The sequence below is a fragment of the Anthonomus grandis genome, chromosome 22 (genome assembly GCF_022605725.1).
Source record: "Anthonomus grandis grandis chromosome 22, icAntGran1.3, whole genome shotgun sequence".
Lineage (NCBI taxonomy): Eukaryota > Metazoa > Arthropoda > Insecta > Coleoptera > Curculionidae > Anthonomus > Anthonomus grandis.
Genome location: NC_065567.1, coordinates 3,678,967 through 3,705,978, shown reverse-complemented (window position 1 = coordinate 3,705,978; position 27,012 = coordinate 3,678,967). Strand labels below are relative to the sequence as shown.

The 27,012-nt window shown below is 32.2% G+C and overlaps 1 protein-coding gene across 4 annotated transcripts; it reads right to left on the bottom strand.

Moving 5' to 3' along the window:
- Window positions 1-2,082: 2,082 nt before the first annotated feature.
- Window positions 2,083-13,913, bottom strand: LOC126748746 (protein SET). Of its 4 annotated transcripts, none has more exons than XM_050458174.1 (7): window positions 13,681-13,913; window positions 13,463-13,563; window positions 13,278-13,407; window positions 12,887-13,213; window positions 7,008-7,197; window positions 6,178-6,362; window positions 2,083-2,358 (listed from the first exon to the last, which is right to left on the bottom strand). In XM_050458174.1, the coding sequence occupies exons 4-7, from the start codon at window positions 13,127-13,129 to the stop codon at window positions 2,278-2,280; spliced, it is 699 nt and encodes a 232-aa protein (XP_050314131.1). In that variant the 5' UTR covers window positions 13,130-13,213; window positions 13,278-13,407; window positions 13,463-13,563; window positions 13,681-13,913; the 3' UTR covers window positions 2,083-2,277. The 4 variants fall into 4 exon arrangements, with proteins under 4 accessions (XP_050314131.1, XP_050314128.1, XP_050314129.1 ...); XM_050458171.1 differs by having other exon boundaries at window positions 2,083-2,395; window positions 13,681-13,904; XM_050458172.1 differs by lacking the exon at window positions 13,681-13,913 and having other exon boundaries at window positions 2,083-2,395; window positions 13,463-13,646.
- Window positions 13,914-27,012: the final 13,099 nt, after the last annotated feature.

Genomic DNA, 27,012 nt, shown 5'->3' with positions numbered 1-27,012 from the left:
TTCCTACTGAATTTTCGATTCCTTACAATGTGCGTTATTTTGTCAACATTTCTTACTTTATTTTTGTTAAAATAGATAACCTGCATTTTTAGTTTGTTTTCTTAAATGAGCTTTTTGTGTTTAATAATATATATTATGTGTTTTTCTCTACATTTTTACCTACCTTAAATTAATAACCAATCTAATAGGTTGTTTATTGTAATTTCTCCAGTTCTTTCGTAGACAGAGCGACACTTTTTCTAAAATTAGTTAAAAGTGGCAATATCAATTCTTAAATATTCTAAAATTCAGCCTGGGTGCTTCTTGAGTTAAAAAAGTACTGCCTGAACCGTTTGCGCACCTTATTAATGGGATATACAGAACAAGTTCTGTCTAAATTACCTGTAAGCCCGCGAAGTGCGGCAATATCAAATAAAATGTTATCTTTACTGTCGGAGAATATACCAAAAATGGGATTAAGGGAGATATTCAAAATCGTTTGCTTACGTAATTCAGTACGGCTTTCTGACTTAATTACTTATAAAAATTAAGGCTTTTCGCAGATCCAACAATTTTATAATTTTTTTGCTGGATCGTAGACAAAGAGACTGACCGTAGTTATCCCGCAAGAGGGTCGGACATAGTAAAGAACTAATACAAAGATTTCACTTTCAAAGTCTAGCAACGCGCAGACAATTACACTCAATCTCGTTTTTGCATTAATAGGCGGTGTTACTGTGTGTCCCTCTTTGTTGAGCAGATTTAATTTTAATGTCCCAAGAAGTTCTGCTAAGCAAAACAATTTTACCACCTACCACAGTCTCGAACTAAATTGATTAAAGCGTCACCAGTGTATAAAGTCTGCTCAGTATTCAATACGGTTGCAAGTCAAAGTAATATCAGATATCATTGATAAATACGTTAAACAGCAAGGGTGCTAAGTGAGATCCCTGAGGTACTACAGAATTAGAACTAGTAATAAAATTAGTGGAAGTGGTATTTTATTATTTGATATTACCAGAATGCAATCACAGTATATTTCTATTCAACAAAACTGTGTTGAAGAACTCCTAATTCTGCGCTAGTGTCGAAGTTTAGTATTGGTGGTTTTATATTCTACCACAGTCACCCCATGAAACTTATATCAAGCATTGTCAATGCATTGAAAGTAATGCTACTTAATATGCAGGGCTCACTATGTACGTATTTGGAGATTATAACTTAACAAAGGCTGAATGGGGTAAAGGCAAACATGGTGTTCACAAAATTGACTTAATTTAAGAATGGTCATCGGGATGTCATAGAAAATGATCGTAGTATAGACTACGATTACATTCATATGAATTCAGTCATCAATACGTTAACTTATTGACAATGTATCTGGAGCATAATATAATAAAGATCATAGAGTTCTCTTAGAATTCTGAGTCTTAGTTTTTAAATATACTAGCAATTAAAACTTTATATATATTCTTTGTGTCGTTTACGGGTAGTATTTATAGCATTAATTTATAATGGGATGAGAATAATGTTTGCAGAGGAAACCATACCTCTTTAAGATTCAGGATTGGTGTTGCAAATCGTCTCTGCTTTAACATTTCTAAAACACGTCTTAATTTTAGTCGTTTCATAGATAATGTTAGTTTAATTAATAATCCTATGTCATTCCTAAATTTCGAAAGCACACTAATATACTGCTTAGCAGGTTTTAATATCATATATTACGAGAATTTATATATTATACAACAGAAACTATACAAACATAAATATATTATTTATAATAGCAACTTTGACTATATGGCATAAATTTATGAAAATGACAACCAAAAATATACTTAAGAGACTTTTGAAGTGAAAGACTGAATGATCACACTTGATGTGCGTAGAAGTAAACATAAATAACTTTAAATGATTTACTTGGAAGTTAAACATAAAATAACATTTAAAATATAAAATTAAAAAAAAAACAGTTATTTTGTAATACACTCACTAAGCAAGTATTATAAAAACAACAATAGGTAATTTTTTCCAGAAAACGTCCCACTTTATTAAGATTTTAGGCTTCATGAATACGAAAAAGTTATAAATAAAAACTCTAGAAAATGAAATAAATATTGCAATTATTATTCATACTTGACTTATTTGTCATTATGTGCTACATTTATCTTAATGTGCTACAAGTTTTTCATTATCAATTGAACTATAGCTATAAAAACTACTTTAGAAAATAAAATCTATATCCCAAAATTAATTATTTATTCACATTTTGCATGTTTGACACAGAAGGTGTTTCAGTGTCTACGACCGGTTCTTCATTATCATCACTTGAGCTTTCGTCCTCGTTTTCAACACCATTTTCCTCCTCCTGTCCATCAGCAACTAAAAAATATTGCATTGGGTTTAACCAGAGGTCATCCTAAAATTTAAAAAGAAAGAGTAACTGAAGCGAATACCTAATTAATGAAAACGCAAAATATATTTATCTCACTCTGAAAAAGTGAAAGAATTTATTAATAATATTATAGTTAGCTAAGATTATGAAAGGTTTGATAAGATGTTGAAGATAAGAGGGTAGCCTAGAGGCGAGGCGCAGGTGGGTTGCGACGTGAACCATAATTCTGTATGCACGGTGGCAATTATCTACTCGAGTGTTTGCCTGCAAAGGGACAGGGTGGTGTATTAACAGGTCACTGCACTGATCCAGAAATCACAAGGGACTCTTCGGGCAAGTCACCTGCTGGAACATAACCTTTGAAAAGTTGAAGAAAACACGTCAAAAAAAATTTAGTGAGAAACGTAGAACACTCTTGACAGAATACGATACCCAAACCACGAAAACGAGAGGGATTCATCGAGGAAAAAAATACTGTGAGGAACTAGAATGTACCCCAGGGTGCGCTAGATTTCAGAATATTCTCGCTAAAGAACACTATAAAGTGAATTTGTAATAAGTTACTCACATAGATTATCGGGAACACTGGGAAGTTGCTAATAAAGTAGTGACATTTGGGAAAATAAAATGGGCAATAGGCACATGTGAGCCTTATAAATCTAATGGCAGTTAGTTAGGGTGGCGTTTACATATTCTGAAGCAAAATCCTTCAGACCAATTAGAATCTATAACAAGAGCCACAATGGGACTTGGAGTTGATGTAACGACATGCACGTGTCATGACTGTATGCTCAAAAACATATTAGTAAAGTTTTAGTTAGTAAATTAATTTTATAAATTTTTGGTCTTTGGCTACTTAAACTTAGTTTCTTATCTAAATGGGCATAAGAGATTAAAATCTTTTATCATCTAAAATATATTCAAAAACAAGTTTATCGCTGTCTTACACAGCATCTTCAGATATAAATAAAAATACAGTTTTACCCTAAATACTTAAGAAAGTATAAAAACAAGAATCACCTATTTAACATCTAAAACGGTTTTAGATTAATTTAAGATTAAATCCCTGAATTCTAACAAGTGAGCATTAAATTTCCAACTAGCCGCGGAATACCGCGAGCTACTAGGCTATTTACAGTATTAGTATTTATTGTTTTTGTGCTGTATTTGGAGGAAGACACGGAAATTAACGTAGTTATAACGCATGCAAATATCTAAAAAATTAACACGCGATGTATGGAAATAAAGTAAAAGTTAATACAAAACCTAAAAAAATTGTGGAATAATGGATTGGTCTAACCATTTTAAATTGTTAGAGAACATGATTAAGCATGAAAAACAAAATTCCACAAATTCTCATTAGGAAATTAAACCAGAAAAAACACTGTTGTATCTTCTCTATGTTATATCTCTCTTCTTAATGTTGAGTATATTTTCATGACTCTTAATACCCTATTTCATTTTTAAATATATTCCTAAGCGTGTTTAAAGGGTTCACTCGCCAAAAATTCTCCACACCGAGAATATTCTCTGATTTAGCAAGCTCGAAAATTTTCCAACACTAGTCCTCTTAAGTCCACAATATACCGACAGCCGGAAATTATCGTAGAGAAATAAAACATTTACTTGGGGGTAATTTTAATTTTAATATTCATAACAAAGTTAGGTAGTATATTGAAAAGAAACGAACTCGGAGATTAATAGATTAAACCTCAGTACCTCAGGTACATAAAAAAGGTATTATACCTCAAGTAAATTATTGTATTTAAAACTTTAAATAAAATTAAGTATATCGAACGGTATCATTACAGATTTCAGTTCATATTTATTTTAAATACGTGAATAAGTCTGTTTTCTTCTTCTTTTCAATTTTTTGAGCGTGTGAGAGTAATTTCTAAATTGATTTTTGCTATAAGTGACGTAATACCCAATAAAATAAATAACTCATCCTTATTATTGTTAGCCGAATGCATGGACAGATATGGTGCTACCAACCATTACGTATGCAATTCTGGCGTGGTGACCAAACATACTGCAAATTACAGCAAAACTGGATTTCGGTGCCTGAGCAAGACAGCAAGGCCTCAGCAATCCAACAGAAGGGGAAGCAACACCGACAACATTCTAAGGGTCGCGCAGGACCCTTCCTCAAAGACCCAAAAAGAACCCTAGGGGCTCAAACCGGGAACCAGGGCTCCCAAACACAAATGTGGTGGGAGAGATCAAAATGTCTATAATAGCCAGAAGCTTCCCCGAAGCACAACACATCTCGAAGGAGGAGTCCAACACCCTAAAGGACTAGCTTCTAAGAATACATGCCCTGCAAAGCGGGTCGCAGGCAGCGCTAAACTTGCAGGTGAAAGCTATGGTCGGAGGATCCTTCACATCCCCTACATCGATGAGCCGACCAAAAATTGGCACCTCGACCTAGTGGAGAAAGAAGCCTCCTGGGAAGAAGCTCCTAATGTAACCTCTATAAAATTTAGAAAAAAAATTTTGTGCTGGTGAATGCTACTTCAAAAAGATCTTTAATTAAAGGCATCACAAAAGGGGTGGTGTCATTAAAAATTTTGGGGATGGATGCCTTAGGCCCAAGGGAGACTTGCCCTATAACCAAAATATGATGGTTGTAGTACCCTCTACGTATAGCATTTGTACCAAATTGTGCTTTTGTAACCTTTTTAGTTGTAGAGATATTCTTGCATTGAAAGTTTTTAAATTAACACATATTGTCATATTTATCGGTTCTGTTTCACCTTTATATGACGTTTTATAACTAAAAACAATCTTCATTATAGGATTTGTAATGCGTAATATTATGAATGCCTATTTAATTTTTCGCAAAAAGTTTGCATTTCTATGTAACTTATTATTAAATATCTGTAGTAAAATACCCATAAGTACTGAAATACCCATGCATTAACATGTAACAGGAAATCGACAACGCTTCACGAATTATTCACTTGCGAAGGCCGAAAACAAAAAAAACTTTTCCGTTAAAACACAACTTTTTCGTTAAACCAGAAAAATTCGAGACTTGATATTTCTGGAAAGAAAGCTAGCATTTAATTGGTAAGAGTTAAACATCTCATGATATATTTCCACAAATAAGGAAACTATATTTGTAGTAAGTTGGTACAACCATTGAGAGAGTTTTACTGAAGTTTGTCAGTCTTTCAGCCGTGTCAACCAGATCAGATCTTCGCGAATCCAGGGGTCGCCGATGTTCCACTCTTCTCTGCTGGGATACGCAATTTCGAAGGGTGAGCGAAAGTTATATTAAAAAAGTAAAAGTAAAGTGTATATATATATATAGCTCACCCTTCGAAATTGCGTCGAAATATATCTTCGTGAAAAATATCTGCGTTCGAAATATAATATATATATATATATATATATATATATATATATATATATATATACATATACATATATATATATATATATATATATATACATATACATATATATAAAATTGTTGAAATGGAATATAAAATTGAAAAATTGTTAAAATTCAAGGGTGTGTTCGAAAAAAAAACACCCGGACCCGTCGATTTTTATTACAAGTTGCACATTTTTGTACGTGAAGTTTGTATATACAGGGTTGCTCAAAAATAAATTACGATTTAATTTCTTCAATTCCTATATATATATACAACTGACACTGACAATATATATTATATATTGTATATGTATTGTAAATGCGAAATGGCATACCCACTAACACGACTAAGAATATCAATAAGTTATGAATGTACAGAGCCCCGTTGTTTGTATCTTCTGCATAAGTTGAAAAATATTGATACCTTAAAATCTTCTGCAATGTCATCGGTGTAAGGGTCAACATTATCCGAAAACCATGTGAAAAAACTGGTTTTCATCGATTCCAAACGTCTTTTTCGGTTAGTTTTATTTCCGGTATCTTGAGAAGATTGTCCAAGCATGATACCATCTTTCCAATTAATTAGGGTACTTTTGGAAGTTGGAGCATCTAAAAGAGAACTGTTAATTAATTAAATAATTATATAGTGGTCATGAACAGTGGAAACTTCATGAATCAATTAGAAAAAACCATATTTGTTCGAAAAAAAATGTTGGTTCTATATATGATTTAAAAAGTATACTAAGATTTCAAAAGTAAATAATCACATTACTAGAAAATGGTATGAGATAAAAAACCCATGTTATATGGACGTTTTATTATTAGACCTTCTTTTTGGGGTATGACTTATGAAAAGCCATATGAGTGAAGTTCATGGGGAAATATTTTTTTATTTCTACATTTACTAATTTAAATATGTTTCTGAGATGTTTATATGTGTACTATGAAATAAATTGAATATATTTGTTTTGCACTAAAATCCGGAAAGTACGTTTTGCGACTAAAAAGCAACTTCCACAAACATGTTATTGGTTCTTCATTAGGAGTATTATGACTGCCAAAGTTAGATTGATATTTCACAAATCAGCACTACTTATAAAAACTTATGTAAACAACTGAGCCTTTACCTCCAATGTTTCTTTTTTATTTATATAATAAAGGTTTTTCATTTAACTTTAGATGGTTTTTTCTAAACTAATAAAGGAAGCTTCTAGAGAAAGAAAGGTACAGTTATATTAATAAATCCAATGGTACCATTGCTCAAATGATACTCTTTTGTTAGAACCGGATTATCAAAATATGGATTTTCATCAAAATAAAATTTTATTGAATATCCTGATACTATGTCTTCAAATTCTTCAATTTCTACTTTTGTGAGGTGGTGCAAGCAATCTTCTTCTTCTTGACCAGTAAATAGATTACTTATATCAGGATGGTTCATCATCTACTTTTTGTTAAAGAACATTTCAGCCACTATATTTAATTGTAATGCTAATGTAAAAGAGTTATAAGGTAATAAATTACATAATTATTTCCATTATTATTCTTTTAATTATTTTTGTTCAACTATACTCTTTAATACTGTTCTCTAATTGATTTACTTTTAAAAATGACAATATTATACATTGTGCATTAATATATGAAGAGTTCAATAGTGTCTTTGGTCTTTAAAGGATGGTAATACAGTATTGTATTATTGTTATAGAATATACAGTGCATCCGTAGAGGAGCGGATAAATTCAATAAAAATTAAATGAACCGTTTCGGTCGCCCAGTATCGACTATTCTGTCTGTTCACATGGCCGTTTAAATTAAGCGTTGCTTCGTCAAAAAATATCCTTTTTACAAAATTATTGTAATCATTACATAATTGCTGCATTTGCTCACAAAATTAATTTCATCTTCCGATAGCTCTTGAACTAAGAATATTTTATAAGGCCGGTGAAACTTTGCTTTTTTCAATACTTTATAAATATTAATTTATAGCGCACTAGATCGCGATAAATTAACATTAGAAGCCGTACCCGTTATTGTGGCTTTGGATTATCTTGGACCGTTAACAGAACGTTAAGCTCATCTTCTTCAGTTATTGAGCCCAACCAGATTTTTGAGTATCCCGAACATGCTTGAATTCACGAAACTTATGAGTTGTATTAAACAATTAAACCACCTCCTTTTGAGTACGCGACAAATCTAGGAAACTAAGCATGCACAAGATTTCGATTCTTTTAGGTTTGATTAATTTTCTCATATTTCATACAATAACAGTAGGTAATAAAGTGTAGTTACTCTTAAAACGCAGGATGACACTGCTTTCGCCTCTCAAAAAGAATAAACACCACTTGCAAATGTAAAAATACTTCAAATAGTTGCACCAAAATACATTCACTTTTGGACACTGCCAACAACAACTAAAAAAAAACCTAAATACCAAATTTAATTTAGATAGGTATTCCTTTAATTTTACATTTTATTATAATTTTTCGTTCAAGATTGCTTGTAACCACTGATGTAACCACTATTCATTTGTACCATATCCTTTGTAAAAAAAAGTTCTTTCTGATTCTTCATTAAAAAATGGTGGTTTGCATTTAAATAGGTTATTGATGATGTCATATCTTTTGTTTGAGTCACCCTGTATATTTAATTTCCACGTAGAAAAGTCCTAAACCCAATATTAAAATCGACGAGTTCGGACATTTTTTTCAGAAACGGTCCATTTCATTTTTATTGAATTTATCCGCTACTTTACGGATGCACTGTATAATGGAATTTATGCTGTTTAGGAAAATGAATATAAATAATTTCAATAATAAATTTAAAATAAATCAATCTTAAAAATAATTGCTGTGGTAAAATAATTCCCTTTTCCCATATTTATTCACATAGCAAACAGAATTACAGGGATGTGCCATAGCTACTGGACGAAGATAGTGGGGAGAAGTAAAATAAAAAAATATGAAAATAAATAAATTTTCCAAAGACAATGATTCGTTTGGGGTCTATTTCAATAATTATAGGAGGATTTACAGAAACACACTTGCTGTTTCTAAAGCCTTAATAAGAGAATTGATGTGTTACCAAATAAATGAAAGGACCATGGCATATTTTTAATTAGTTTATTAGGAAAAGCCGCACAGTTCCAAATTGGAATCCAGTTTACATGCAGACACACTGAACTTTTACTACTGTAACATTGCTTCTGAACTTACCAAGGATGTTTTTAGTAGATATACAGCTCAGAATTATTAAGACATAAATGTAGAGAATTATTAAGACATATAAATGTGGAGACATTTTTCTTTAATCCTACTAATATTTGGGAGGTTAGACATGTTATGAGAAAAATTAAAAATAAAACATTAGCAGGTTAGGATCATGTCTCTTTAAGGATACTCTCGGCCTTACCACCCAATGCCCTTTATTTGTAGATTCATTAAATGAATCTTTCACTTCAAATACATTTCCTGATTACCTTAAACAAGCAATTATTGTTCCGGTTCATAAGGTGAGAGACTGCAGCAGTCCTTTTCAATTTTCGACCAATAGCTCCTCCCTACCATATTTGAGATTGTTGAAGGTGAGAATGATATCTTTTTTGGAGAGATTTAACATTTTAAGCGAGGCACAGTTTGGGTTCAAGAGGCCAAGAACACGGGTGATGCTATTTTTGATCTTCTTCAATTTCTTTATAGCACACTTAATTCCGGTGAAGTTCCTGCAGCAGTGTTCTGTGACATATCCAGTGTGCTTTTGACTATGTGGATCACAGAATACTGTTGTGGAAGATATGGTTTTAGAGGGCCTTCTTTGGGATGGTTCAGCTCCTATCTGTCGGGTCGTGTCCAAAGGGTTAATTTTGGTGATGATTGCTCTGAAGAACTACAGACTACTACAGGGCTTCCTCAAGGTTTTGTACTGGGGCCGTTATTGTTTCTTTTTTATGTTAACGACCTTCCTTTCCTCCCCATAAAGGGATGGGTTACTATGTTTGCAGATGACACCAACAATCATTTGGCATGGAAAACACATTGACCAACTGAAAATATTTCTAGATGGCTGACTTGCTTATGGTCAATGAAAGGTGCGATGCAAATCGACTTTGTTTTAATACCACAAAAACAAATCTGTTAAGTTTCAAATGTTCAATGAGTTCTGTCACTGTCAATGAGGAGCCGATTTCAAGTCCACAGTGTTCCCGGTTTTTGGGATTGACAATGGAGTGCAGACTCAAATTCCAAGAACACATAATTAAAGTGTGCAGGGTGTCATCAGGTTGCTATGGCCTTAGAATAATTTCTAAGAACTTAGATGTTTACATTGCAAAAAATGCTTATCATGCCCTTGTGGGGTCACATCTGAGGTATGGGATTTATTTCTTATCATGTGCCCACTATCTCTTTAATAGAGTATTCATTCTACAAAAAAGTGCAATTACAGCCCTTTGTGGAGTGAGGTTTCGTGTATCTTGCCATTATTATTACCAGCAGGAAATTGTAGAAAGCAGTTCGTTTGGAACTCATCTTACATACACTCTTCAGTTGCCCATTCCACATTTAGAGCCAGTGAGAAGTTGTTTTACTTACATGGGTAAACAAATTTTCAATAATCTTCCTCTTGATATAAGAAAACTTAACTCTTATATTAGATTTAAAAAGCATTTAAAAGGCTTGTTAGTTACTAAGGCATACATTAGACCAGTTTTTTAATGATGTTTTGTCCTGATTATCAAAAATTTGTGTGTGACTTGAAAAAAAATTATTGTAACTCTTTATTGTTTGCTTTCTGATATCTACTAGTTCTAAGTTTTACTGACTTAGGTTTTGTCAATAACTCTGTTTGGAAAAATAAAGCTACTTTTTGAATTTTGAGTTCGAGAGCAAGCCCGAACAGATGTTAACCCGAACAACATCTAGAGTTTCTAACACTTAACATCAGTGACTAAAAACTGTATTATCCCTGTCCTCCAATTTCATGATTTTACATTTTTTACTTTTTGTAACCTGTGACTTTTTACATATAATCATGTTTTTATTATAACTGTGATTAAGTGAAAAATGTTTTTAGTGAATTTTAACTTCTTTTTATCATTAATTTACAATATTATTTCTTCATCAGCAATGAGTAAATAGGATCAACATAACCTAATAGTGAATGAAAAAAACTATTTCACACATAACTAAAATCCTACTAGTTTCATTAAGTAATTTATTTTTACTAGCATTAACATTCAGGTAGGTTGATTCTTATACTGATTTTTTGATGGCCTTTAAAAAAAGTCAATTTTTGGAAACAGCTGGTTAGGTTAGGAGATTTTACATTTACTCTCTTCTTAATTTATGTGTTATGCATAGATTATTTGTTTCCTATTAATTGTTTGCTGACATAGACTTGCAAGCTCGACGGTATTCATCTGTCAATCAATTTTAAATAGCACCTTCAGAATATTATTTTGCAATATCTGCATTTTATTTATGTTGATAGAATTATTCAATTTTTTCAAATGTTCTCCAAGCAAAATTGATTTTTTAGAAGATAAAAATGATGATATGTATGTATTTTACATGATGTACATTTTGAATTTCAGTATTGTATTGCTCTATTGTAGTTGATTCTTATTGCTGTTAACTTGTAAAACCTTTAATATTGTATGCTCATCTTTTTATTATTACAAATATTTTATATTGTAATTGATCATCAGTTACTTGGACTGACAGATAAATAATTACATACTTATTTACTTATATAAACAGTTTCTTAATAAAATCTCTATAACAAATTTTTTTAATATATTCTATTTTTTAGCTGCCATTAAACAAGTAGAATTTATTTTTCTAGTTATGTTTAAAATACCAATAATTACATACACTATCAGCCTAAAGTGGAGAAACATGGTAAACAGCATTTATTTTCTGCTGTTAAAACAATCTAAATTTATTTGCAGTTTGGTTTTGATGTGTGTGCATTACACTATACAAAATGCCTAATCTTATGTTTTAAGATGGTGTTAAACAAAGTGATATTGCAAGACTACATTCTATAATTAACAGGCATAGATCAGTAGTTTGCAGAACCAGTATGTGTATTTACCCATCCCAGGATTGGTAGGCCAAGAAAAATGAATAATGCAGCAGAGAGAAAAATTAAGGTTGAAGAAATCCAAAAATACCAGAAGTTCAAGTATTTTTGTGAACCATTTGCCATCAGTTAACTGAAAGGGGCCTTTGCGAACATCAACTAGCAAACAAACCTTTAATATTCAAGAAGGATAGGGCGGCTAGGATTCACTTTTGCCCAAAACCATTTGGAATGGACACCTCAAAAATGGAAAACTTTGTGCTTTTTTCTGATGACTGCAAGTCCTTGTTGTTTGGATTGTATGGCATGCAATGAGTTTGTAACACTAGACAACACTTTGGAGCTGTTTCTTTGGTTGGGGACTGGGGCCATTGGTAAAAGTAAATGGTAAAATGGACCAGTTCCAGAAAAGAATAAAGGATCTACCACACATTACTAGTGTCAAGGACTGTGTAATACATTACATTTCAAAATTAAGAAAAAAATATTTTGTTTCTCCACTTTTGTCATTGTAAAATTTGAATATAAATATTTATTTTCCACAGTACTCCCACTTATTTGAATTAATTTACTCTACAAAAAAGTACAAGTAAGCCTTAATACAAAATCATCAAAATCAATTTTAATATAAAATTGTTTATATAAGATTATTGGCTGAAACAAATTATTTCTCCACATGTGGCCTTTTGTGTATATTGAAAAGTCCTTCTCTGTACATAAATATAATTGAGTTGGCATTACAAAAATTATAAAAAAATAAGAAGATTTCTTACTTTAATTTAAGCTAACCATCCATTTATTTTAATTAATTTTCTGGAAAATTATTTATGCATACTATTTATTATATTTTTTCCTGGCTGTAAATTACACATTTTTTAATGCAGGTATAACCTGTATAAGATATATTAAACACATTGTTACTATATTTTTATCTTTTGGATATATAGATAAATGTGGTAAAGTAGATCCTAGATGCCTACCCTGTATATTGTAAATTACTATAACATAAAATTCAGCACTCTATATAGTAATAAAGATGATCAAAAAAAGGATACAGCAGTCACCCAAAAGTTAGGAATATTGCTAATTAGCTGATTCCTTTTTTCAAACTGTGGCTTCCTTAGTCGATTGTATTTTCTTTCAATCTGTAAAATTTCTTCCGCTGCTTTCTCATTAATGCTATCGAGTTGATTTTGAATCAAGTCAATCTCTTCCAGAGTTTTTTGGGTTGTATGGTCATAATCAGATGTCCTGTCTGACTCCGAAGTTCTTTTAAATTTTTTATTTTCTGCAGACATTTTAAGCCACTTTTTTTAAGCCAATAGTAAAACGTAGTCACAGGATTTCATGTGCTCACAAAATCAAATAAAACCACATTCCATCTTAAATTGGAAACCATAATAAATAATTCTAAAAACATAAATAAATAATCTTCTTCTTCCCTACTTTATGTGTGTGAAGCTAGCGTCTGATCGATATCCAGCGACCAAATCGAGAACGCAGCATATGTCGGTTAGCAGCGACCAATTAATAGTTCGCGCTCCCTGTTATTTAATCAATAAAATGCCCATATCTCCTGGAATTCCCAAGGGATTTTAATAATTGTTTGTACAGATATTAACAATGAATACCTAAATCGACTTACGATGGTCTTAAACCTCTATAAAGGTGCTTTTGGTTTGGTAGTTCGCAATGGCGGCTCCTTCTTAGGGTCAATTGGTCAATGACCCCCCTAAAATAATTTCATAAAAATACCAATTTTATTAAAAATGTCTTTTATCTAAAACTTCACTGTGAATTATAAAAATCTCTAAGCAGTCTGCATTGGCAAAACAAATAAATATATTACCAACGTGGCGCCTCGCGCTTATCACACAAGTCCGTGGCTGGGCCGTATTTTAAATTGTCCCTATACAGTTCTTATGGCTTATGGAGAAATGCATGTAAAATAGAACAAAGAGGGCAGATTCGCATTTCGTGAGCGGGAGTGAGAGTCACCTTTCAGTCCTATATCGCTAACGTAGTCGACGGCCCGACTGGATGAATGTTTTGTTTTAGTTAGTTAATGTATTTTAAACAAACTAATCGTCTGTGTAAAATTTTGCGGAGTTTTCGAAATTGCATTGCGCGGTCATGACGAAAGTAACAGCTCCAATAATCCTGGAATTTTTCTGGGACTTATCGATTTTGTTTCTGAACTGGATTTAATGTTTAAAGAACATATTGAAAAAAGTACAGTATTTAAAGGAACATCAAAAACAATTCAGAACGATATTTTAGAATCAATGTTAGCCATTGTACATACTCATATAATTAAGGAGATTGGCCAGACAAATTTTATGGCAATTCAAGTAGATGAGACCACAGACAGCTCCAATAAAACGCAGATGATTGTCATATTACGATATGTATTAACAGATATTGTACATGAAAGATTTTGGAAATTTTTTAACCCTCCAGGTACCACGCACAACATTTAACTAATGTAATATTGGAAGAACTTCAATTATTAAAAATTAATGAAGCACCTGAAAAATTGATTGCCCAAAGTTACGATGGTGCATTAGTCATGAGCGGTAAACTGGAAGGAGTACAAACAAAAATTAAAGAAATATACCCAAATGCACACTTTATTCACTGCTATGCCCATCAACTTAATCTTATCCTGCAAAAAGCGGCGAGTCAATATAAACCGATAAAAATATTTTTTGCAAATTTACACGCATTTTCGTCATTTTCGGCCGATCTCCAAAACGTATGATGGTTCTGGATAGAGTGGCTAAAGTAAGGCTACCTAAAGCTGCACTCACTCGATGGGCTTTCTATACAAAATGTGTTGAAATTGTATACACTTATAAAGATGATTTAAAATCTTGCTTAGAGGAAATTATTGATGAGGAGCAAGATGGTAACAATATAAATCAAGCAACTGGTTTAAAAAGACATTTGGAAGATGAGCTTTTTTTTTTGGTTAAATTTTTTCCATAAAATAATGCTCCATGTTGATATATTGTTTAAACAATTGCAAATGCAAGATATTGATGCCATATCTGTCCAAAATTATATACTGTCTTTTAATAACAGTATCCAAATAATGGAATCAGAAGAACCAAGCACATCAACAGCAAAAAAAAAAGAAAAAGTACTACAACTACAGAGGATCCATAGCGATGAACTGCACTGGAAATTTGTGATATTATTATATCTAGAATAAATCACTGGTTTGGTTTCAATGATCATCTCATGATTTCACAGTTATTCTACACAGAGAAATTTGAAGCATACACTACCAACTTTCCGCAAAATATTTTAAATATGGTGAAGGCTCATTATCGCACAGTAAATATTTCCAAACTAAAATCGGAACTTGAAGTCATATATTGTCGTGAGGATTTTCGCAATAGTGCCGGTGCAGTAGCCATACTTTAGCTTTTTATTAACATGAATTTGTCTGAAACATTTTCTGAAGCAGTGAAATTATTAAATATTTTGTGCACACTCTCTATGACAACCGTGGATCTTTCAAATACTTTAAAAAATCAATAGTTTGATTTGTTTTTTTTATTAGAGTAAACTGTAAGTTTTCAAACCAAAATGACCCCCCTGAAGATTGACCCACGAGCCGCCACTGGTAGTTCGTAATTCTCGGTACGGAACATGAGCATCAAAAATTATATATATTAAGAATTTTGAATTTTCCTATCCCTCATAAATTATGGTGCCGTGCCGTGGAAGGGCATACAAATCTTGCAAGAAATCATCAATATTAAAAATTTGAAGGTTTTTAATGAAAACCATCCTATATCTTATAGCCCTTGGGATACAGGAAACTTTAGAAAGATTTAGCTCAGAAAAAATCTATGGTCAGAAATCTAATTTGCAGGCAAAACTCCAAATTTTATAACAAATGAATCATTAGATAGAAAAATAGCATCAATAAAGAACTTCTAGATTCAGATATCCTTGTTGGTTCATCTATGATTTGTATCATATTCTTATATTCAAATAAGTCAATTAAGGTATTAGGCAAAATTTGGAGGTCTATGTTAAAGTATTCTGTGCATATTACTTTATCAACCATCGAAATTAAAATAGAGAATTTATTGTCTAAATCACCCTCAATATTCATAATTTAATGTCGGAGGCTTATAAAAGACGCAAAAAGAATATTGTTTATTATGAATTTTAGAATTAAAAATAAGAAATTCTAAATATGGGTTAAAATTAAACAACTTTTAGCTCTTTTTTTATTGAAAATCGGGAATGCAAAACAAATCTGAGCTGTCATGCACTTATGTAAAAAAAAAAAAACAAAAAATTTAATGAAAATAAAGAACTACCTGTAAAATAAAAATAAAGTGAAGATGTAAATAGTAAAATAACACTCATTAAATAAAAGTAAATATGTCACACAATAATCCCATGTTGTATGCAATTACCTTCAGTCAAATAATTCTAGGTTTTCACAACATTCTTTGCAGGCAACATTTTATTTTGTAAATAGGATTAGTAAAGAAAACTAAAATATAAAGGGCAGTAATATCATATGTTGTGAATCGTACCAGTTGCAGGATCAATAAAGATCTTAGAGCAGAGGCATTAATCATAAAAAGTTTTTGTATATTGGGATATTGGCATTACTAGCATGGGTGATCCTGCAACTGATACAGTGCATATTGTTTCATATTAATAGCCCTTTATGATTTAGTTTCTGTTACTTATTCTATTTATAAAAAATATTTGAAATGGAATCATAATGAATAATTAAATTGACCGCTCTAATCGGGACTTACTTCCGATTAACACTTACTACCATTTTTTTATCTAATGAATGTAAACATGTAATATGCGATGATGTACATTCTGTTTAGTATGAAGTTAAAAAGAAATCATTTATATAACGAGGGTCTTCGGTTCCCCTGTATGTTTTTTTGAGTAGAATCGTTCTTTAGCGAGTAGCAAATTTGTATTTTTATTTACTTTTGTAATGTTTATACATGTAGAACCTTATTTATTCTGTAAATAAATAATCTAGAATTCCAAATTTCATAATTTTAAACTGTTGACTTATTTGTAGAGTCGTAGCCCTGATGATGGAAAATGCTAGACAGATATCAATATATTTCTTACTCGGAATATTATTCCATTTGACATTCCCACTAACATTATTTACACTGTATTTATTTCCTACTATTTATGTCGATTTAAAAGACCTGCCAATATTTGCCTTAAACCGGCATCCTAGCGGCAAGGGCTCATATTGAATTAAATTAAATTCAATTCAATTCAATTCAATTCAATTCAATTCAATTCAATTCAATTCAATTCAATTCAATTCAATTCAATTCAATTCAATTCAATTCAATTCAATTCAATTCAATTCAATTCAATTCAATTCAATTCAATTCAATTCAATTCAATTCAATTCAATTCAATTCAATTCAATTCAATTCAATTCAATTCAATTCAATTCAATTCAATTCAATTCAATTCAATTCAATTCAATTCAATATAATTTATTTGCCAAAATCGAAATTACAATTTTACTTAAATTAATGTACAAAATTTAAATTGTAAAAGTCCAGTACAGAGATCTATTAGAATCTTTGATGTGTCGCAGATGCCGCACTAACTAGTCCGTGCGCCTATGTCGTATTTATTGTTATGATATACATGTTTAAATGGCAAAATTTTATATTTTTTATCTATGAAATAATTTTAAATATACGTAAAATCCCATGTTTTATACTATTTTTTATTTTTCTTTCGAAAATGTCAATTTTTAGAAATAAAATATTATCACAAGAAAATAATATCAAAAAATTGACCGCGGACTAAAATCCAAGCATCTTACAAAATATTTTAAACACTGCCAGCACTCACAGACTTGTCACCTCTGTTTAGCCAGTCTATTAAAGAAAGATAAAACACCTGCGTTTTGGCGATTCCTACTTTAGGCTGTGCAAGTGATTGTGGATCTCTCTCTATCCCACTGATGTTGAGAATTACGGGGCCGTACTTAAATAAATTTTTGGGCTGTTTTTGTATTACTTTCGTCGTGTTTTTAAAGAGATCTTTAAGGATGGGTCTATCGCCTTTAAAATAGTTGTTGGATGGATCTATCACCTTTAATAGTTGGGAGGGGGTCATGTGAGGTTATTATTATTTGATGGGTTTTGCCGGTTTTGCTTTTTACACGTTTATGAAAGTGGTGAATTTAGAATTTGGCCTGTATTCGTCTAAATTTTTTGCAGTTTTTACTGTGAGGAAGTGTGTTTTTTTTTATTTGTGTTTGTGGATTTGTTTTGGTATTGTACCTACAGATCTTAAAATGCTTCGACCCTGGGAAAATATGGCAAATGGAGAGGAAAGTGTTTGTGCGGGCTTATGGAGACCGTGGGTGCACAAGAAAGACAATAACATTTGTGATAAAAATATTAAGAGTGATCTGGACAGTGATATAGACTTACATAGTTCTGATAGTTCATTTTCTAGTGTTGAGGAAGCAAAAAGAAGCAAGGAAAGTAGACGCTACAGGGGAAAGTCAAGCAGTTTTAAAACGTAATTGTTTAAGTACGGACGCCAAACAAATTTATCTAAATGTCTATGACAATCTATGGAATGATCCTCAATTCACAAATGATTTTAGTTGCAAAAAACACCGTTTTTAACAGGGGTTCCCTATAGTACAATATGCATGTAAAAAAAGAAATTAAAGACAGAATAAAAAGGAAAGATGCAAGACAATCAAAAGGACTTGACATGTATATTGCCAAATTGCTAAGGAAAGGTGTGTATTCTAATATAGCATTTCTTTTATATTTATTTTCTATTATAGTGTAATACAATAACAATAAGGTTCTGACCATTGGGATGGTTAGGGACACCTTATCGGCAAAGGACAAACATTTCTCAGTCTCAACCTTTCGATGAGATACCTGATAAAACTTGGATTTAAGCTTAATGGCTAACAAAGGAGCTGCTATAATGGAATTGTCAGCTGGTGTATAGAATATTTGAAGAAAATTAAAAAATTTTGGGAGGAATGATTGATGGATGATTTCCATCCTCTGGGAAAAAGTCGTTTTTGCCATAGTAAGAAAACCATATTTTTATTAATTAAACAAGTTTAAATTTTTTTTTTCAGCTTACTGCCCCTGTTTGTCCTTCAGCGACACAATAAAGTATATATAATGTAACGCTTTACTATCCATATGTTGATGTGCGATATGAAGTTGGAATCCATAGCGGTAACAGAGAAACTGTTTCCTTCCTTAATGGAAGAAACTGCTAAAGAACAAAGGCAAAAAAACAGAATTTAGAAAATTGTATTAACTCTTTGGACCAGATTCAAATGAGTGGTTAAATTTATAAAAGTATTTAGTATCCTCACTGTAGTTTTAGGATCCAGTATACTTGTAAATGTAGTGTTTTGTATAAGATTTTTAGTTTTTAGTATAAGCATTTTTTTCTGTTAATTTTCATCTAATCTCTCCTAATATGCGCAATAACTAAATATGAGGCAAACAAATTAATAAATATTACATTCAGGATGTAAAGTGTGTGTTTTTTTATAAGTAAAACTTGTGTCTTTTACACGCATATGATATAGACAGCTAGATGATTTTTAATGTAAAAGTTTATTTTAAAAAATATACTTCCACTTTACTGACTACATAATTACTTTTTATCAAAAGAAATTGGTATGAGTATATTATTATAATAATATATGTTAGATTGTAGATTTCAAAAATAACTTTTTAACAAAACTTTTATTTCAAATTACAAAAATAAAAACCGACATAGGTTTACCTTATACTAAATACTTAATAATAATGATTCTTAGAGCTAACAAGCAATGGCTTTTTATATAAACAGAAAATTCTGACTATCATGAGAACAGTAAGATAAGGTTCTTTCCACAGTCTTTTTAAACAAACAACAGCTAAGCATAAAAGGTGCTACGTTTGCTTATTTCCGGAAACGCCTACGGATCTGGTTGAGACGGTAAACATGTGGGTTGGCCTTGGTATCGAGTTTCATGGTATATTCTCATCTAACAGCTCCATTTTTAAAAGAAAAGTTGGTGTTAATCTAAACAGCAACTTTTAAGCAGAACTCTTATTGGCGTTGAGTTCCATTGCTTCTTCTTGGTCTCCTAGGTGGATACTAGGACGTCTTCTTGGGACCATCCTCGAAAGCTGCTCTCTAAATGTTCGTATTCTGGGCTTAGGTTGGAATGGTGGGAAGTCATCATTGTTTGAACTATTCGTCACTATACCAATGGTTGGAGTTCGACGTCTTCGGCATTTGTAAGTAATGTAAAGGACTATGAGCAGAACTATGGATACAATTGTTGTAATGGTGAACCAATTCATGTGTTTTTCGATGAAGGGTTGATTGATTAGTTTGTCAAGCTGTTCGGAATACTGATTGAGATTATGTTCGGCAATGTTCAGGTCATCAACATTTAGTTCACTGATGCGTAATGGTTTCAGTTTCGGCATTTTCGTTTTCTCTGGCAATTGATCACAGCAAGAGTATGGAATCAATATTGGAGATGAGTTTGGCTTCGACGAAGTCTCATTTGTTTCTCGTTCAAGTGAAGCTTGGATCCTCGTACTTCCAACAAGTTTTGAAATGTAGTGAAAAACAATGAATCATAATCACGCGCAATATAATTATTTGTAGTTGATATTGTGTGATAAAGACCTGTTCGATTATCTAAAATCGGGATTGGATAAAGGCGATACAAGGTGTATACTGAGGGTTCAACAAGAGGTATTCTTAAAACAAATACTATTTTTGTATCAGATTGATAAGCATCTAATTCGATTAAATCTAAGTATTGAGCAATAGTTGAAGTTGAAATTGGCAAAGATAAGTTGTATTTTTGTAGAGAGTGAGAGATTTCCCCAAGTGAATCCTCTAAATCTGATGGTTTTATTATAGAGCCATGTAATATCTTTAAGCGTGCAAAGGTGACTGCATTTAATGCGTCGTTTATAGTGTCTTTAATGAATGTATAGCTTTCCATTAGCGATTCACATAAGTCTAGGATTTTAAATTGTGCACGATAAAAAGCTAGATCATCTGAAAGTGAAGCAATTAAAGTTTCTATTTCGCAAATATTCTGATTAAAGGTTTCTTCATCGATTTTAAGTTTTTGTATGGTAGAATTGAAACTCTTTATAACAGAAGTTGTAACTGAAATTTGTTGTTGCATAAGCCGTTCGATATTTGCCTCATTACTATTGATTTTGTCAATACAGTCATTAAAGTATTGTCCATCTGATGCATCTAAGTTTCCAGTTATTGCTTTCCAAACAGTTCCGATACCGTCGAATATTCCTCGTTTTTCTCTTAAATTAATATCTTTAGTACCGATGATTAACTCTTGATATTTGACGTTTACGTATTTCGAAATTTGCTTAAGAAGACTAGTGTGAGTTTGTATTTCAACAAAAGCTGCCATCATTCGATTAGATTTTTCGATTGACAGGCTGTCTAATAAACCGTTTAGGATGTTATCATTATGCTCAATTGCTTGTTTAAAGGGAAGTAAATCTTGATATACTAAAAGTGTCCATTTGTCGTTTGAAATTTTAATGTTAATTTCTTCATTGAAAAAGAGTCCAACTGTATTATTAATGGGCGTTATTCGGTATTGGCTGCTGGCGATCGAAGTCAATCCCAGTAACCTGTAAGGAAATGATAGGGAGATAAAACCTATTCGAAATATGGTTTCATTCTATCGAAATTAACTTTGGTTGTTTTATTCGTTTCGGGGTTTAATAATTTGGCTGAATTTAAAAGGATTTCAGTTATGACATACGGACCGTTAAATTTGTTTTCTGATTTGGATTTTATTTGTGATTCTCGGACGTAAACCTTATCACCAACGGAGAATTCGGGTTGTTTTTCCGATATACGTTGATCAAATCTTTCTTTTGACTTTTGTTTAGCATGTTCTGTTCTTTGCCTAGCAACTTTATAAAAATAGCTCATTCTATTATTTAGATCGCGGATGTATTTTGAAATAAGGGCTTCTTGATTGTAAAGTGTTTCTGGGGGTCTATTTGATGTATGGCCAAATACAAGCTCATACGGAGTAAAACCGTGTGTTCTGTTTTTAGTGTTATTGTAACAAATAACAGCATTACCTTATGCGAATCGAGAAGGGTCGGTCTTCGGGATGTTCGGCCAGATTTACTCTTATCATTTCGCCTAGGGTCGCGTGGAAACGTTCTAAAGAGCCATTCGATTCGGGATGACCTACACTTGAAAATGTTATTTTCGTATCAAAAAGTTGACATAGGTCTTTTAGAAGTGTGTTATCAAATTCTTTGGCACAATCGCAATGAATTCTTAGGGGCGTACCAAAGTGTTGGAAGTAAACTAAGAGTGTATTTACAATGGTAGAAGCTTTTTTGTCTTGTAAAGGATAAGCTTGAACAAATTTTGTGAGCTCATCGTTAATGGTTAAAGCGTAGTTTTTCCTAACAATTTTGACTTTTTGACAAATTTCGCACTTTTTTATAAAGTCTCCGATGTTCTTATTCATACCGCGCCAATTGTATTTTTGTCTAATTCTTCGACAAGTTTCGTTAATTCCGCGGTGTAAATTGTTTTTGCCAAGGTGGTATTGTTCTATGATAATAGGTATTTGGTCTTCATCAGGTGTGGTTACAATATTTTGACAAATTTTTAATTTGATTTCTTTGTCGGCAAAAATAAATGACATCATTTCTAAAGAAGGTAGATCTAAATTATTTTCAATGCAATAAACTTCATTTAATTCAAATAAGTCTTGATATTTAAATAAACAATAAAACAAGTGTTGGCTACAAGAATTATTGTCAAAGGGTAAAGGGATTATTAAATACTTCCGGTTTTTAACTGATTTACTATTTACTATACAACATTAATCTTTAATTCTTGGAAATCTAAATATTCTTCAAGAATGTCGTCAATAATTTTAAAATGTAAATCTTCCATTTTGTTTTGCCTAAAGAATGTAACGATATTTTTATTTGATTTGTCTAGTAGTTGGTCATTTGTAACCTCTATTTTAAAATAATCGATTAAAGATCTAGTTTTATAATTATCAACAAATCGATTGTATTCCTCGGTTATGTTTCGATCGTCTTCTTCGGTAAATGAGGGTTGAGGGCTCGGTTCAGGGGTAACAGTGTCTTCTTCTAACGCAAAAATGTTTACTTTTTTATGGAAATCTACGCATTCCTTAAGGTGATTTATTTTAATTCGAGAAAGTGCGTCAGCATTTTTATTATATTTACCGGGTTTAAATTCGATTTTAAATGAATATTCCTCGAGTTTGAGGCGTTAACCTGCTTCCGGGGTCTTGAATGGACCATAACCATGTAATTGGACGATGGTCAGTAACAAGCGTGAATTGTCTGCCGAATAAATACGGTCGAAAATGTTTTACGGCCCAAACTATAGCTAATAACTCACGTTCTATAGTGGAGTATTTAGTTTCCGCGGCACAAAGGTTCTTGATGCGTAAGCGATGGGCATATCTTTCTCGATCGGTCCTTGGGATAAAACGGCTCCGATGGCAAAAGCACTTGCGTCAGTAGTTAAGATGAACGGTTCTTCGAAATTCGGATAAATTAAAAGTGGGTCAGTGGTTAATGCAGTTTTTAATGTATTAAAAGATTCTTGACATTCTTTACTGAAAATAAAAGGGGTATCTTTTTGAAGAAGGGTTGTTAGGGGCTTCGAGATTTTAGCAAAATTTGAAATAAACCGTCTGTAATAACCTGCTAATCCGAGGAAAGATTTTATGTCTTTTTGATTTTTTGGTTCTGGAAAATTTAAAATACATTCGACTTTTGCCGGATTAGGTTTTACACCGTTTTCTGTTATTAAATGTCCGAGATAGGCTACTTCTTTGCGTAAGAATTCGCACTTATCTGGTTGTATTTTCTTAAGCGTTTAAAGACTTCTTGTAGGCGGTTAATGTGCTCGTGGATAGTAGGAGAATAGATTATGATGTCGTCCATGTAGACGAGGCATCTTTCGTTTAAGATTCCCATAAGAATATTATCCATCACTCTCTGAAAAGTTGATGGAGCGTTTTTCAGGCCAAATGGCATTCGAACGAATTCGTAGTGCCCATTTTCTACGGAAAACGCGGTTCTAGAAATATCTTTTGGGTCTATCTCTATTTGATGGAACCCTGACGCTAGGTCTAAAGTAGTGAAATATTGGCATTTACCAAGTTGGTCGAGGAGGTCTGAGATATTAGGTAATGGGTATTTATCGTTAACCATAACTTCGTTTAGTTTACGATAGTCGATAACTACTCGCCACTTTTGCTTGCCTGAAGCGTCAAGTTTTTTAGGAACTACCCAAACCGGGGCTGACCAGGGAGATACGGATGGTCTTATAATATTTTTGTCGAGCATTTTAGAGATTTATCTTTTAACTTCCTCTTTATGAATATGAGGATATCTATATGATTTTGTGTAAATGGGTTTGGCGTTATTAGTATCAATCGAGTGTTTAATTTCGTTAGTAAACGTAAGTTGATCACCTTCGATATAGAAAATATCGGAAAATTCTAAACAAAGTTAGTAATTTCCTCACGTTCTTCTTCGTTAAGGTGGTCAATTCTCAATTGTTCCTTTATTAGTTGCCGTCTATCAACAGGTTCGGCTGACTCATAATAATTAAAATTATTTATCGATTGTAGATCAGGTAGAGGTTCAAAAGATAAATTCGAGAAATCGATTATTTTATCAATTGCGTTAGGGTTAATAATGGTTGTTAAAATTCGCCCTGTTCGTTTACGTGAATAATAGCATTTGGAACCTTTAACTTTTTCTTTTTCTTGGCCTAATAAAATTACATCGGTGTTTTTTAAATTGCATTTTAGTTTAAAGACTTTTTCAGTACGGGGTTCTATTGATATTACATTTTTATTTTTTATTGCTTTATTTTGAAAATGCTGATTAGTTTCAGTATCAACTGTTGGGGTTAGAATTTGAGGTAGGCAAAAAGAGTCTTTAGCTAAGTTTGATTTTACTACAGGTTTTTCATCCTCTGGTGTAAATTTATACATCGGAATATCTTTAAAATTCGTCTTAAGTATTTTTGATTTTAAGTCGATAACACATTCATAGTGTTGTAGAAAATCGAGTCCTAAAATACCATCGAATTCGATATCTAAGTTACAAATATAAACTTTACAAGAATTATCTACATTAAAAGGAATCAAAGTGGATTCTTGGATCAATATTTTTTGATCAGTAATACCTTGTACGACAATATTTTCCGCAAAACGTTGCTTAAAACCGGCTGCAACATGATCTTTAAAAACTGAAATTCCCGCCTGTATCTATGAGTAATTTATATGTTTTGGAAGCATCGTAAATGTAGTAAAGGTTTTTTGAGCTTACGGTGTGTAAATTATTTAAAGAAAGCTTTGTTCGGGATTTTGTTTCGGTTCGTTGATCCGCAACGTTTGGATTTGTGTTGCAATTTGCGACATTGTCTGGTCTGTTTGTTTCAGATCTGGTGGGTGGTTTTGGTTCGATATTAATGGAAAATTTCGATTTGACGTTACTAAAGGATTTTGTTGTGTTGCCAAGTTATTATTAGGTTCGTGTTGATTTCCTATTGGCTGTTCAAATAGATTATAATCAATCTTCGAAATTTTGATCGTAATAATAGGTTTGACTATTATCGGAATAATAGTTGTACTGCTCGAGGTAGTTATCAGAATAACTATTCTCATCAAAATAATTATTTTCGTCAAAATAGTTATGTTGTGAAGCGTCATCAAAGTTCATATGATAGGTTCTTTGATAGTTTGGGTTTCTTTGGATGACACTGGGACGATACTGGTTTTGGCTACTTTGTCCAAAATTTGGTCGTGGTTGGGGGTTAGAAGGGTTTTGAAATGAAGGTTGATTTTGTGAATATGGCCTTTGAAAATTATTTGGGTTACTATTTAAATTTGGTGCTGGGTTTCCAAAATTATTAGGTCTGGGGCTTGACTGTACTCTACATTCAATTGAAGTATGGCCAATTCTTCCGCATTTAAAACATTTTATACTAGGATTTTGCGGGCGTCTTAAGGTAGTGTTTGGTCTGGATGATGGATGTGGTTGTATGAGTGTATTTTGTTTTTGGTTTTCAAAATAGGACAATTGCAATTCTCGCCTAATTCTAGCTTGAGCTTCAAGTAAATTGTTGGGATTACTTGCGCGTACTATGTGACCAATACGTGGGTCTTAACCAGTTAATAGTGTATTTAGAGCCATCGAGTCTATTAAATTCGTTTGCGCTATTTTTTGAGGTGCGGTTAAATTTTGTTTTTGCACGGCAGAGTGCATTTAAGAGTTAAGGGTTTGAAGCCTATTAAAGAATATTAACGGGGATTCATTTGGTAATTGTTTTAATCTCTGCAAATCTTGGATTAAAGAAGAGAGGTCCCGACTATCACCAAAATGTAAACTTAATAATTGCTTAACTTCTAAATATGATAATAAATTTCTAGAATTAATAAGTTGTGCGGCTTTTCCTTTTAATTTATTTTTTATGTGAATAACTAAAAGATCGCGTTGTTCACCGACTGCCATGTTGTAAGCACAATCGCACGCATGTAAAAATGAGCCTAAAAATATTGCATCACCATCAAATTCAGGAATTAGAGAAAAAATTTCAGATAGTTTATAAGTTTCAAGGTGAATCTCGTGAGCTGACGTATTCGCTTGTCGATTATGTTGTTCAGTTTGTTCAGTTTCATTTGTGGTAGACATTATAATTTTTAAAATACTTTTTTCGAAATACGAAATTAGAAAATCGAACAGTATAAAAATAGTAAAATAAAATGTGTATAAAATATTAAAATACACAAAAACAAAAATATAAACGAATGATTCAATGCTTTTACTTACAAAAGAATCTTCTTAACCATTGTCTTGTTCTCTGCTTGTTGGATACCAGGGGCTTCACCAGGTGTTCCTTCCGTACCCTTGTTGCTGAGTGAGGACGCTGGATTACCTTAGGGTGCTAGTGGTTCTTACTGTAGCTAATATCACTCGCGAATTTGGATCAACCTGTTTTCGCGGCGTATAACTATCCGTTCCGACTGCGCCAATGTTAGATTGTAGATTTCAAAATTAACTTTTTAAAAAAACTTTTATTG

What these genes read in the sequence shown, in the direction of transcription:
- LOC126748746 (XM_050458171.1), bottom strand. Translation starts at nt 13,129, where the DNA reads ATGTCTGCAGAAAATAAAAAATTTAAAAGAACTTCGGAGTCAGACAGG. An exon ending in AGAGTATCATTTGAGCAATG is followed by an intron (nt 6,363 to 7,007) that starts GTACCATTGGAT and finishes GTTCTCTTTTAG; the next exon opens with ATGCTCCAACTTCCAAAAGT. An exon ending in ACATTGCAGAAGATTTTAAG is followed by an intron (nt 2,396 to 6,177) that starts GTATCAATATTT and finishes TTTAAATTTTAG; the next exon opens with GATGACCTCTGGTTAAACCC.